The sequence below is a fragment of the Vombatus ursinus genome, unplaced genomic scaffold (genome assembly GCF_900497805.2).
Source record: "Vombatus ursinus unplaced genomic scaffold, bare-nosed wombat genome assembly UNPS02009994.1, whole genome shotgun sequence".
Taxonomy (NCBI): domain Eukaryota; kingdom Metazoa; phylum Chordata; class Mammalia; order Diprotodontia; family Vombatidae; genus Vombatus; species Vombatus ursinus.
In genome coordinates, this window is record NW_020949772.1 from 8802153 (window position 1) to 8813844 (window position 11692).

Consider the following 11692-nt stretch of genomic DNA (forward strand, 5'->3'; position numbering starts at 1 on the left):
ACAAAAGGAAGAAATGAAACATTCTGAACAAAGAGAGAAATTCATTCTTTTAGCCAAAATCAGTTATTCCTTGCAAATCACCTGCTTTAATTTATAGCAGTTCTTTTTGTGGTGGCAAAGAATTTGGAGGGGTCGCCCATCAATTGGCGGAATGGCTGAACAAGTTGTGGTATATGAATGTAACGGAATACTACTGTGCTATAAGAAATGATGAGCAGGCGGACTTCAGAAAAACCTGGAAAGACTTGTATGGACTGATGCTGAGTGAAGTGAGCAGAACCTGGAAAATGTTGTACACAGTAATAGCCACGTTGTTCGATGACTAACTTTGATAGACTTAGTCCTTCTCAGCAAATGCAAGGATCTAAGACATCTCCAAAAGTCTCATGATGGAAAATGCTATCCACATCCAAAGAAAGAACTATGGAGTCTGAATGCAGATCGAAGCATATTATTTGCTCTTTTTTTTCTTCTGTTTTGTTTTGTTTTCTCTTTCTTGTGGTTCCTATTGGTTCTAATTTTTCCTTACAACGTGACTAATGTGAAAATATGTTTAATATGAATGTATATGGATAGCCTATATTAGATTGCGTGTCGTCTTAGGGAGGGGGAAAAATTTAAAACTCAAAAGCTTATGGAAGTGATTGTTAATAACTCAAAATAAATTAATAAAAAAATTACCTGCTTTAAATATACCCTAATAATTCTAATCCTTTAAAAAATTGGAAAACTGGTATATATGTAGGGCTTTCCAATTAACCAAAATAGGACATTCCCAGAGCATGGGGAACATATTTATCAAATTTTATGGATAAAATGCTAGCCTTGGAGTCAGGAAGCCCGGAGTTCAAATCAGGCCTCAGACCTGTATGACTCTGGGCAAGGCATTTAACCTTTCTGTGCCTCAGTTTCCTCATCTGTGAAATGGGAATAATAACGCCTCCCTCACAGAGTTGCTATGAGGACTAGATGAGATAACATATGTACAACACTCTGCAGACTTTAATGGGCTCTATAAATGCTAGCTAACATTAATCTTCCATTACTTAATACTACTGCTACTTTGCCAGGAAGCCAAATTCAAGTTCTTCCTGTAACACACAGTAGCAGAATGTCCACCTCTCAGTGCTCCAGGCCCACTTTAAGGGACTGCCTTACACTGCAGAAGTTTTAGGTCAAACCTATCTGGGGAGAAACATTTTTTTTTGTTTTTTTCAGAAGTTGCTTACAAATAAATGTACAATTATATCTACTTACAAATAAGTATTCAGACTAAGATCTACACCCAAAGAAATCCCATTTTAAGAAGCTAGACATAGAAGCTAGTTTTATTACCTGAAAATAATGAAAGCATACCGAATTAAGGAATTTAAAATATTTACACATGCAGAGATTCTGACTACTCAAGAAGGATGTGAAACAAAAAACAACAATACAAAAGCACTATTTTGTGATAAGCTCAAGAGAAAAAGATTCAACAAATTAATTTTATTGCTTAGCAGGTCAAAAGATTTAGAGCTGGAAGGGACCTTAAGATACCATTTAACCCAACTTGCTTTATTTTACAAAGGAGGAAACTGAACAGGAGAGAGGTTGGCTTGGTAACTTGCCCAAGGTTGCACAGATTGGACCTTGAGCAGCAGAATTTACAATTTGAAATCAGGTCTTCTGAATCTGGATTCAATGCTCTTTCCATCAAACTACCACTATAACAGTTCAATTATCAACTATTCTCAACAATATTATTTTGTTTTCCAACAAATTCTATAGTTTTAATAATTACATAACACTAAAAGAAAATCTCAGTAAAAGATTTTTAAAAAAACTTTTAAAAAAGTCATTTCTGAAATACAAGCATCTATTAAATGTCACAATTATATTGTTAGGATAATAAGAACTTAATAGACCTTTTTTCAAATAGAGTTGCAGACAGGTGATGTAGTGGATACAGTGCTGGGCCTGGAGTTAGGAAGACCTGAGTTCAAAATTGACCTCAAAACTTACTGTATGACCTGGACAAATCATTTATCTCTGGTTTGCCTCAGTTTCCTCACCTGAAAATGGGATAATATTAACACCTACCTCCAAGGGTTGTTGTGAGGATCACATGAGAGAATAGCACAATTCCTGGTACACAGTAAGTACTATATAAATGCTAGCTATCACTATTATTGTTGTTATTTTAAGCCTTAAGAGAATGTTTCAGGTTTATATACTTGACTACGTTCCCTCAGTAAAAGGATCCATGGCAACATATTTTGTGGAAGTCCAATGTTTCCTAGCTTAGATAACAATATAGACACAGGTGAGAAGAAGCCCCAGCTCCCTCTGCCTCCCTCTTTCCCATTTCATGATTTAAATGCTGTATTTTTCAGTATGTGACACATGAAAAAGTCAAGCCAACAACTTTTCAATGCTGATACCCATACCTCGATTAAAAATGAAGGTAGATATAAATCAATTATCAATTGAGTTAAATGGATTTTAAGTGATGCAAAATTGAATTGTCTGTGGGTAGAGACAGCAAAGCATGCCACAAACATCTTTGGTTATTGAAGACCACTGATATTTAGTTAGCAGCTCAGTATGTGTGAAGGGGACAGACTGGGATAAGTTCAAAGGGCCTGTCCAAACTTTCAGAGTTCCTCCCTTTTCAATGGTAGAACATGATTGAGATAGCCATGTTTAAACTTCCTCATTTCCCAGAAGCGCTGACAGTCATCATTACCATCTAAGCTGCAAAAATGACTTACTGCAGAAACACAGATTTTGTTTGCTTCATTCAATACTGCTAACCCTTTTACATTTGCCTTAAATTTGAACCACAGAGCAATTCTGGAATGTTGAATATTAGATGTGGGCAAAGCTGAAGGATCACGATAGTCACGAGAAATACCTTTTATCTCCAAAACAACCTGAGGCCTGAGAAGGCCCTTGTTCTCCACATTGGGAGGTCAGCTGGCCCCTCTCAGGAGTGAGCACCCCAGTGAGCCAGGGCTGGCGCAGCCTTGGTGCCAGGGCTAGCCATGCATGCAAAGTCTGGGGCTTCCTCAGTCGCTGGCCAGGGATGGCACGGCTGGCATCTAGCCCCACGTTCATCAGGTACAGACAGCCACACTGAGAGAAATGAAAAAGAAAATCCTGCAGAAGTGAGAGAAGACTGTAGAATCCCAGTCACGTGTGGCTGGCCGGCCCCAGCAGTTCCACTTCTTCCCACACCTGGGACCCTGGCAATCCTACAGGGCAAAAGGCAGGGAAAGTCCACCTCTTCAATGCAGGTCTTTTTTCTCCTTATCCAATTAGTACCTTTGACCATGTAAAAAACAAAATACATTTACTAAACTTAAACAAACTATTTTATCTATTGATTAGCCTCACCGGAGAAGCGGATCTATATATATATGGGGGTAAATTTGGTAATCCTAGCCTAGGTTTTCTGAGACCATTAAAAGCAAACCAATTTTCTATTCAAACATTCATGACACACCTTCTATGTGACACTCAGCTCTAGATGAAATGCACACATACACCAGAACACTGCCTCACTCTTCTCCTGGTAAATTTATTTCACAAATACTACTACTGTTCACCTACTTTTTCAAACTACTTTTCAGAAAACTCTTATCAACCCCCAAACTTATTTTAAAACACACATCCCCTTTTTGGATAGTATTAAAATAATTATTTTAAACAGACACCATGCTTTCCTACAATACACCGTACATGTATAAAATGAACTGACCTTCATTTACATTTAGCTTGAACCTGACACAGTTTATTTGTTATATTAAAGGGCATGGCTTCAGATTTTCTGGCCCAATACTATTGCTTCTCGATTCAAAGTGCAGCAAACTCCACGTGGACATTTTTGCAACTAAGTCTTGCTGATGTTTCATAAAGTAGTGCTAAGGTACAGATGATATGAAAAGCCAGTTAAAATCTGCAACTACTTTCTGCTACAATTAAATTATGCACGGATACCTTTACAATCCTGACTATTATGGTTCTAACCATTATATAAAGATCAGTTATTCACTTTACAGCAAGATTTGTCTCGGTTCTGTAAATAGCCACTGTCCCAGGAACTTTGTACTAGCTTACAGATTAACTACATGAAAGAGGATAGAAATCAGAGAAAGCAAGCTAAACTCTCTGATGAACAAAAGATATAAAGTATCTCTAAAATTATAAAGTAAGTCAATGGGAAGTAAAATGCTCCCCATTGTAAAAATTCAAATTAGACAAAACTAAATCCATATGAAGAAAATATGAAAAAAAACTATTCATAAAAATGAAGTGAAGTGCCAGTGGTGTAATCTTAAGTAGTCATACCATGATAAGAGTATTCAGAAAAATTCATCCCACAATGACTAGTCAGCTATGTTTTCTGAGCCTTGATATTTCCAACAGCCAGAGAATGCTATTCTCTACTGAGCCCACAGATTTTGACACTTCCTTGATCATTTTGGTTTCTAGTGCTTATTTTTTCTTTTAATCTAATCTAATAAAGCAGACACTGACATTCCAAACTTAGTACTTTTAAGATGTAACTGGGGAAAAAAAAAAACACCTAGCAAAGGAATTATGTAACACAAGGCATGACAAAAAGTAACATGACTGATGTAGGATAATATTTCAGAAACTTTTCTTCTAGATGTAACTGACAGGTTACTGTGCCCAATCCCTGATCCTATTCAGCAGTCCCCAACAGTCAAGTGTACCACCCAACACCAGAGGATATCAGAGGCTAACAGCCAACCTCTCTCAAAGCTAGCTGCCACGCCCCCCTTGCCTCCACCCCTTTACGGCAGCACTTTTCTAAGTAGTTGATCCTCCAATCAGAAGCTTAGGGCTCCTACTTAGGGAAACATCTGATCCCCTGCTGTGCTTTCCTACTTACTTAAGCCTCCAAGTACTATTAGAAGAGTAGAAGAGAATTAACAAAAAATAAAAAAACTGAGGGAATAATGAGGGTCAGCATCAAGTCTCATTCATCCAGCGCCTAGCTTTAATCTTCCCACCCTGGTAAGTACAGCTGAAATCACACTGGGAGATACACCTGCCCCTCCATCACAGGAGACAGGACATCTAAATGGTCTGGGAATCACTTCAACTTGTCCGAAGCTTCCTCGCCTGAAGAGGCTATCTTCACTGCTCCTGTAGGCTATGTCAGTGAGGACTGCTTTTGAGGATGGTTTGGACCGGACTGCCACTGAGGCCCCATCCAGCTCTCAAATTCTGTGCTTCATGTCTGGATGTGGCTCATGCTCCCAAAGTTGGAACCTCCCTGTTAAAATCTAAACACAGTTAAGTAGCTAGAGGGCCCATGGAGCCTCTGCCCATCACCTTCTGAAATTGTTCATCTCCTCCTCTGAACACTCCCTGCCTCTTGCAGACAGCACAGGAGGGATGTTGGTAGGGCTCTTGCCACGAATGTCAATTTGACTCTCAAAAACAGACACAAGTGAGCAAAGGCTGGTAAGGTAGGTACTGGATAGTACCATTTAAAAAAATTTCTTTAAGGAGGAGATGCCTATAAAAGTAATGAGATTGAACTATTGAACTGATATAAAATAAATGGCTCTAAAGACAAGTCATTTGACAACAATCTATGAAATGTTTACTAAATACACTGTGCCAAATGCTATAGGAGACATAAAGATGAATTAAGAGGAATAAGACAAGGTCCCTGATCTTCTGGAACTGATGGGGAGAGGAAGAGGATGCCCAGGGTAAGCTATATAAAATAGCTATAAGGCAAAATATCAATCAATCGATATTTATTAAGTGCTTACTATATGCCAGACGCTGTGCTAAATCCTGGGGACTCAAAAAGAGGTAAATAGGGGCAGCTAAGTAGCACAGTGGATAGAGTCAGGCCCTCGAGTCAGGAGGACCTGAGTTCAAATCCGACCTCAGAAACATAACACTCACTAGCTGTGTGACTCCTGGCAAATCACTTAACCCCAATTGCCTCACCAAAAAAAAAAAAAGAAAAAAAGGCAAGAGATAGTCACTGCCCTCAAGGAACTTAAACTCCAAAGGGGGAGAAAACATGCAAACAAATATATACAAAATGAACTATATATAGGATGAAGAGGAAATAATTAAAAGAGGGAAAGCACCGAAATTAAGAAGGGTTAGGGATGGCTTCTTTAGAAGGTGGAATTTTAGATGGGACTTGAAGGAAGCCAGGGAGACCAACTGGCAGAAATGAGGAGAGAGAGCATTCCAGACAAAGGAGTCAGTCAGAGAAAATGCCCAGAGCTGAGAGATATAAAGTCTTGTTTGCGCAGGAGGCAGGCCAGTGTCACTGGACCAAAAAGGATGTGTGAGGAAGTAAGGTACAAGAAACCTGGAAGGGTAGGAGGAGGCTAGGTTGTGAAGGTCTTTGAATGCTTTGCATTGGCTCCTGGAGAGAGCAGGGAGGTGAGTTTGGACTTTTTGAACAGACCATTCCATAAGTGTATCTTAATCCATCTGAGCTTGGGGTAGATGGGACAATGGTAACTAACAACAAAGACGAGTAAAGCTTTCTCATGTTGTTTCTGTTTTCTCTGTCAAGGAAAACGATCTTTGGTCTGCAAAGGCCAGGACTAAAATGGCCAATGGGGAACTGACACCCAGATAAGTAAGGAGATGCTAAGAAAGCCCCTAGGACCTTTCAATGAATTCAGATCATCTGGTCTAGGAGAATGACATCCGGGGGTAACTGAATGGTTGAGCCATTGTCAAGGACATCTGAAAGACTGGAGAGAAAAGGTGAGGTGCTAGAGAAGTGCAGGACAAAATGACAAAAGTCTTAATTTTCAGATAAGGGAGGAGAACAGAGTCTGCAAACTATAGGCCACTGAGCTTGCCTCTGATTCCTGCAGAAATTCTGGAAAAGGTCATAAAGATCATTAAGTGAACATCTAGAAAAGGAAATGCAGAGCACAAAAAGGCAGCACTGAGAGCAGGTTCTGGAAAAACTAACCTTATTTCCTTTTTAGACAGGGTTACTAAACCAGGAGATCAGGGCTGCCATAGACACAGTTGACCTAGATTTTAGTCAAGTATTTGACTAAGACTATTCTTGTGAAAAAGATGGGGCCATGTGGACTAAATAATAACATAGGTAAATGGATTCAAAGCTCAAAGACTCACCATTAATGGTTCAAGTTTTACTTGGAAACAGGTCTCCAATGGAGTGGCCCAGGGATCTGTGCTTGACCTCTTGGTGTTTAACATTTTTATTAACGACTCGGTTGGAGGCATAATCATCAAATCTGAAGATGTCCCATAACTAGGAGAGGTGGCTAATATACTAAATAACAGAGTCAGGATCCCAAAAACACTTAACAGGCTAGAACTGAATTGAATAAGATGAGATTCAATAGACAAGGATAAATTTAAAGTCTTACACTTGGGTTAAAACAACTTAACTTTACAAGCAACAGCTGAGAGAGGAAAAGTTAGACAAAAGTTGGTCTGAAAAAGATCTGGGAGTTTCAGGGGAATGAAAGTTTCCTAGGCGTTATTAGGGTAGATTTAGAGGAAGATACCTAAGAAGTCAGCTAGTTAAACTATATTTCATAAATAAGGAAATTGAGGCTCAGTGAGTCAGAAAGGTTAAGTCACACAGGGAATAAATCCTAAGTGACAAAGCCCTGACATGAACTCGGGTGGTCTGGCCACAAACTCAGCTCCCCCTCCTTGCTTCCTGTATATCCCCATCCATTCTATTCAGTTTGACCACATTTGTACATTGACCACATTGACTAATACCTACTCATTCCCTTATCAAACTTTATTTAGACTTTTAGTTATTCACCACAGCTTTGAGTTTCATAAAAATTACCTTCAAAGTCATTATTTTAAGGTAAGATGTCACAGAGTATGTTTGCTGGCCCTTTTGGAAGAGAAAATCGGTATTTTAGTGTTCTGATGCTGTGTGCTGAGGGATTTCTGTTGCATTTCAGTTATGAGTCATATAGTAGGGAGCAGACTCTAGTAAAAAAAAAAAAAAAAGAGAGTGAGAGGGAGCAAGGCAGGCACCAGACCAAAAAGGATTTCAAATTCATACTTTATAATTCTTTTAACTTGGCAGAATTATAGAAGTGAAATTTACCCTGTGGTGTGGGTACATATGTTATGGGCAAGACAAGAGATTATACATCGGGTCAAGACAATAAAAGGTAAGTAATTCTCCCACTGTGATGTCCTTAAAAAACTCAACTGGAGTATAAGAGAAGCCAGGGTTGGTTATAGATAGGCAGTAGGACAAAAGGGGCCAAAGTCCTGTTGGTACTGGTTAAGTTCTGTTTGAGCCAAGAGTAAGTGTGGCCCATGCCAATTTTCCAGGAGCAGGGAGTGGTTCTTCTGTCTCACCACACCCACCTCTAAACCACAGTGCCTGGCTTTTCCCAAAAGAAATTCAGGGAGGACTCCCAGCAGAAGAATGTCAAACACCAAGTTCTCTGGCACACTGTAGTCACTGCATGACTAACAGGCCAAATCACTTCCAACAGAAGAAACAAAACAGTTATCTCTTTCTCACAAAAGAAAAGAAACACTTTCACTACCAACAGCTTTTTCTCCAGAGTCCAGAAGTCCTGGATGCCAACAGTGAATTAAGTCTTGGTTATCATACAAGCCACAAACACTTTCACCCTGAAGAACACCCCTTTTCTGGAAATGGATAGCTGAGGGGTCTGTGTGCAAAAAGAGCTTGTGCCCTGCAGCTCCAGTCCAACCCCAAAGGAGAAGGAACTGACACTGCTCACCTCCACCTTTTCCACAGCCTCCAGCATCAGTTCGGTCTATCAAGGGCCTGGGATACAGACAGCACAACATGACCCCTCCCTAGGAAACTGGCTTTGGGGTGAGGTTTAGCATTAAAAATGATGGCTACTTCAGTTCAGTTCTTCAGGCAAACTGGCTGCCTCTTGAATTTCTGCCCTTTCCTCCTACCTTCCTGCCTCCTTGTCTTTGTCCACACTGTTCCCTATGCACCACCAACTTTCCCTCTTACTTGGGGGAATTCCTCTCCACAAATTGAAGCCCAATTCAAATGTCACCACTGCCCTAAAATCTCCCTCAGTCCCCCTGGTCTGTCATAATCATTGATCTCACCTGGCATTGATTTACAACAGTGCCAGATTAGGCATTGTTAGGCAGCATGGTAGATGCATTAGAGCTTTGATCCGAGAATACAGTTTAGCACCCAACCCCAGGAAATCTTTCCTTTCCAGATATCCTTCCAACTATTCTGTACAGATCTTGTATGGACCTATCTGCCTGCACCCATAGCACTTAGCCCAGTGCCTGGCACTTAATAAGTGCTTACCAAATGCAGCTAAGTGGTGAAGTGAATACATCACTGGGCCTAGGAGTTCAAATCTAGCCTCATTTATAGGCTGTGCTACCCTGGGTAAGTCACTCACCCTGCATATGACTCAATTTCCTCAACAGTGAAAAAGGGATAATAATAGCACCTACTTCCCAGGACTGTTGTGAGGATCAAGGGAGATGTTTGTAAAGTCCCTGGGATGTGGCTGGTATCCTGCTAGGCACTTAACAGATGCTTGTTTCCTTCTTTCCCTGACTGAAGAAGACTCTCCCCACTTCACCCTTCTTCTCTTTGTAGTGGGAAGAACCATGACCTCAAGAGCCAGAAGAGTCCTGGGTTTGAATCCCACATATCTAGAACTTTCTACTGTGAAGATAGGCAAATCACTTTAGCTCTCTGAGTTTCCTCCTCTATACGGTGGGGATGATTACACTGGCAGTCCCTAATTCATGGGGTCAATGGGAAGCTGAAATGAGATAATGTATGCAAAATGCTTTGCAAACTTTAAAAGGGAACATAAATGCCAGCTATTAGCATTAGCTGTATAACCACAGGCAAGTCAGTTGACTGCTCCCAGCCTCAGTTATATTAACAGATAACATCTATAGTATCTACCTTCCTGAGCTGTAGTGAGGGCTGAATTAGATGATGGACAGAACCACTGGGTACTAAAAATTACAATTTTAAACTGAAGGATCAGCCCCACGAAACTTTTGTGAAAACTCAGATTAGAAGCTTACTGGACAGCTTGTGCAAAGTACATTCATTCAGAAGACAGATGTTAACGTCTCCCCATTCCATATCCTTTTGCTCTTATGACTACAATTTGAAAAGGAAGAGGTCAGAAGCTGGACGGGGAAGGCAGAGAGTATGTACAAGTGCAATGGAAAAAGGGAACTCCTGACAGCCCTGGTGGAAATGTTACAGAATAGGAAACAAACTGACTTGGGATCAGATTTCTGACTCCTCACATGCCACCAAATCCTCTGAAGGACTTTCTCCACTAAAGGTCAGCAGTGACACCCTAACTAAATTGAGCGATGGTTTTCACACTCTGTACCCTACCTTCCACAAATCAGCTGACAGCAGCTGCTCGAGCTCCAGGTTAAAGGAGAATTTTTTAAAAAGCGATAAAGGAAAAGTTACCAAAATCTCTCTCCCAACTGTCAACTTTTCTGCTGCATCTAAAACTCAAGGCGCTCCCACACCCAACTTCTCCCTCGGAGCCGAAGCCAGGGTGACATGTGAACCCAAGTTCAAAGTCACGGCGTCCTTCACTCTACGAGGAAGTGCTCTAGGTCTCTAAGGCGTGGGAAGGAGGAAAAGACAAGCAGACCCAAGGCAGACGACCCCCGGAGCCCCCCCCCCACCGGCGCGCACTGCCCCGCACCTGCCCCAGCCGCCCCCCCCCCCCCCGCCCCCCCCGCTCCCCCCGCCTCCCAAGTTACAGGTGCAAGCGGAGCAGGCCCGAGGCACCTGTGGCCCCGACGGCCCGGCCCAGGCCTCTCGCCAGCCCGAGTCGGGGGCCCGTTCGGGGGAGGGGGCCGCGTCCCCACATGACCTTGCTGGGGATGGGGCGGCCCTTCGGGGCCCGGCACGCACGTGCCCGGGGCAGGCCTGGCGCGGAGGATGGAGATGGCGCGGGCCGATTGCGGCGGGGGCCCCGACTCACCCAGCACGTCGGCGGAGCGGTGGCGGGCCACGAAGCAGGCGTCGTCCCCGTAGCAGACGCCCTTCTTGAGCAGGCCCTTGCGGAAGTCCTTGCCGAAGCCGCAGCCGGCCGTCACCAGCCAGTAGTCGCCGCCGCCGCCGCCGGCTCCCCCGCCGCCTCCCGCCCGGGGGTCGGTCTGCGAGAGGCCGCCCAGCACGGCCCGGGCCACCAGGCGGCCGTATGACAGGACCGAGAACATCGCGGCTGCGGCCGCGGCCACAGCCGCCCCGAGGCGGGGGCCCCGCAGGGGAAGCCCCGCGCCGGCTGCTCGCTGCAGTTGCTGCTGCTGCCTCCGCCGCCGCTGCTGCTGCTGCCGCAGCTCCTCGGCCGGGGCCGCCACTGCCGCCGGGGCGCCCGCCCGCTCCTCCTCCGGGGAGCGCCGAGTCCCAGCCGAGAGCGCCCGCGGAGCCAGAGCCGGAGCCGGAGCCGGAGCACGGTCAGAGTCCGGGCTGCCTCCACCTCTGCTCGACCTCAGCTCCAGCGGCCTCCGCCGCGGCCGCCGCCATCTTCCGCTCCACTAAGCGTGTTCCGGGGCCAGCCGGCAGCGCCGCCTACACCCCGGCCGCGGCCCCGGCCCCGGCCCCGCCCCCCGCCGCCGCCAAGCGCCGGCGGCCAACCGCCAACGACCGCGGCCCAGGCCTCGCCCCTAC

At 43.9% G+C, this 11692-nt stretch overlaps 1 protein-coding gene across 1 annotated transcript in view; it reads right to left on the minus strand.

Moving 5' to 3' along the window:
- The window catches only part of PPTC7 (PTC7 protein phosphatase homolog), a 38935-nt gene extending 27694 nt beyond the window's left edge, over positions 1-11241 (minus strand). The window contains exon 1 of the mRNA XM_027853579.1: positions 11004-11241. Coding sequence (XP_027709380.1) covers positions 11004-11241 — 238 coding nt within the window. The remainder of the gene's footprint in view (positions 1-11003) is intronic.
- Between the last annotated feature and the right edge of the window lie 451 nt (positions 11242-11692).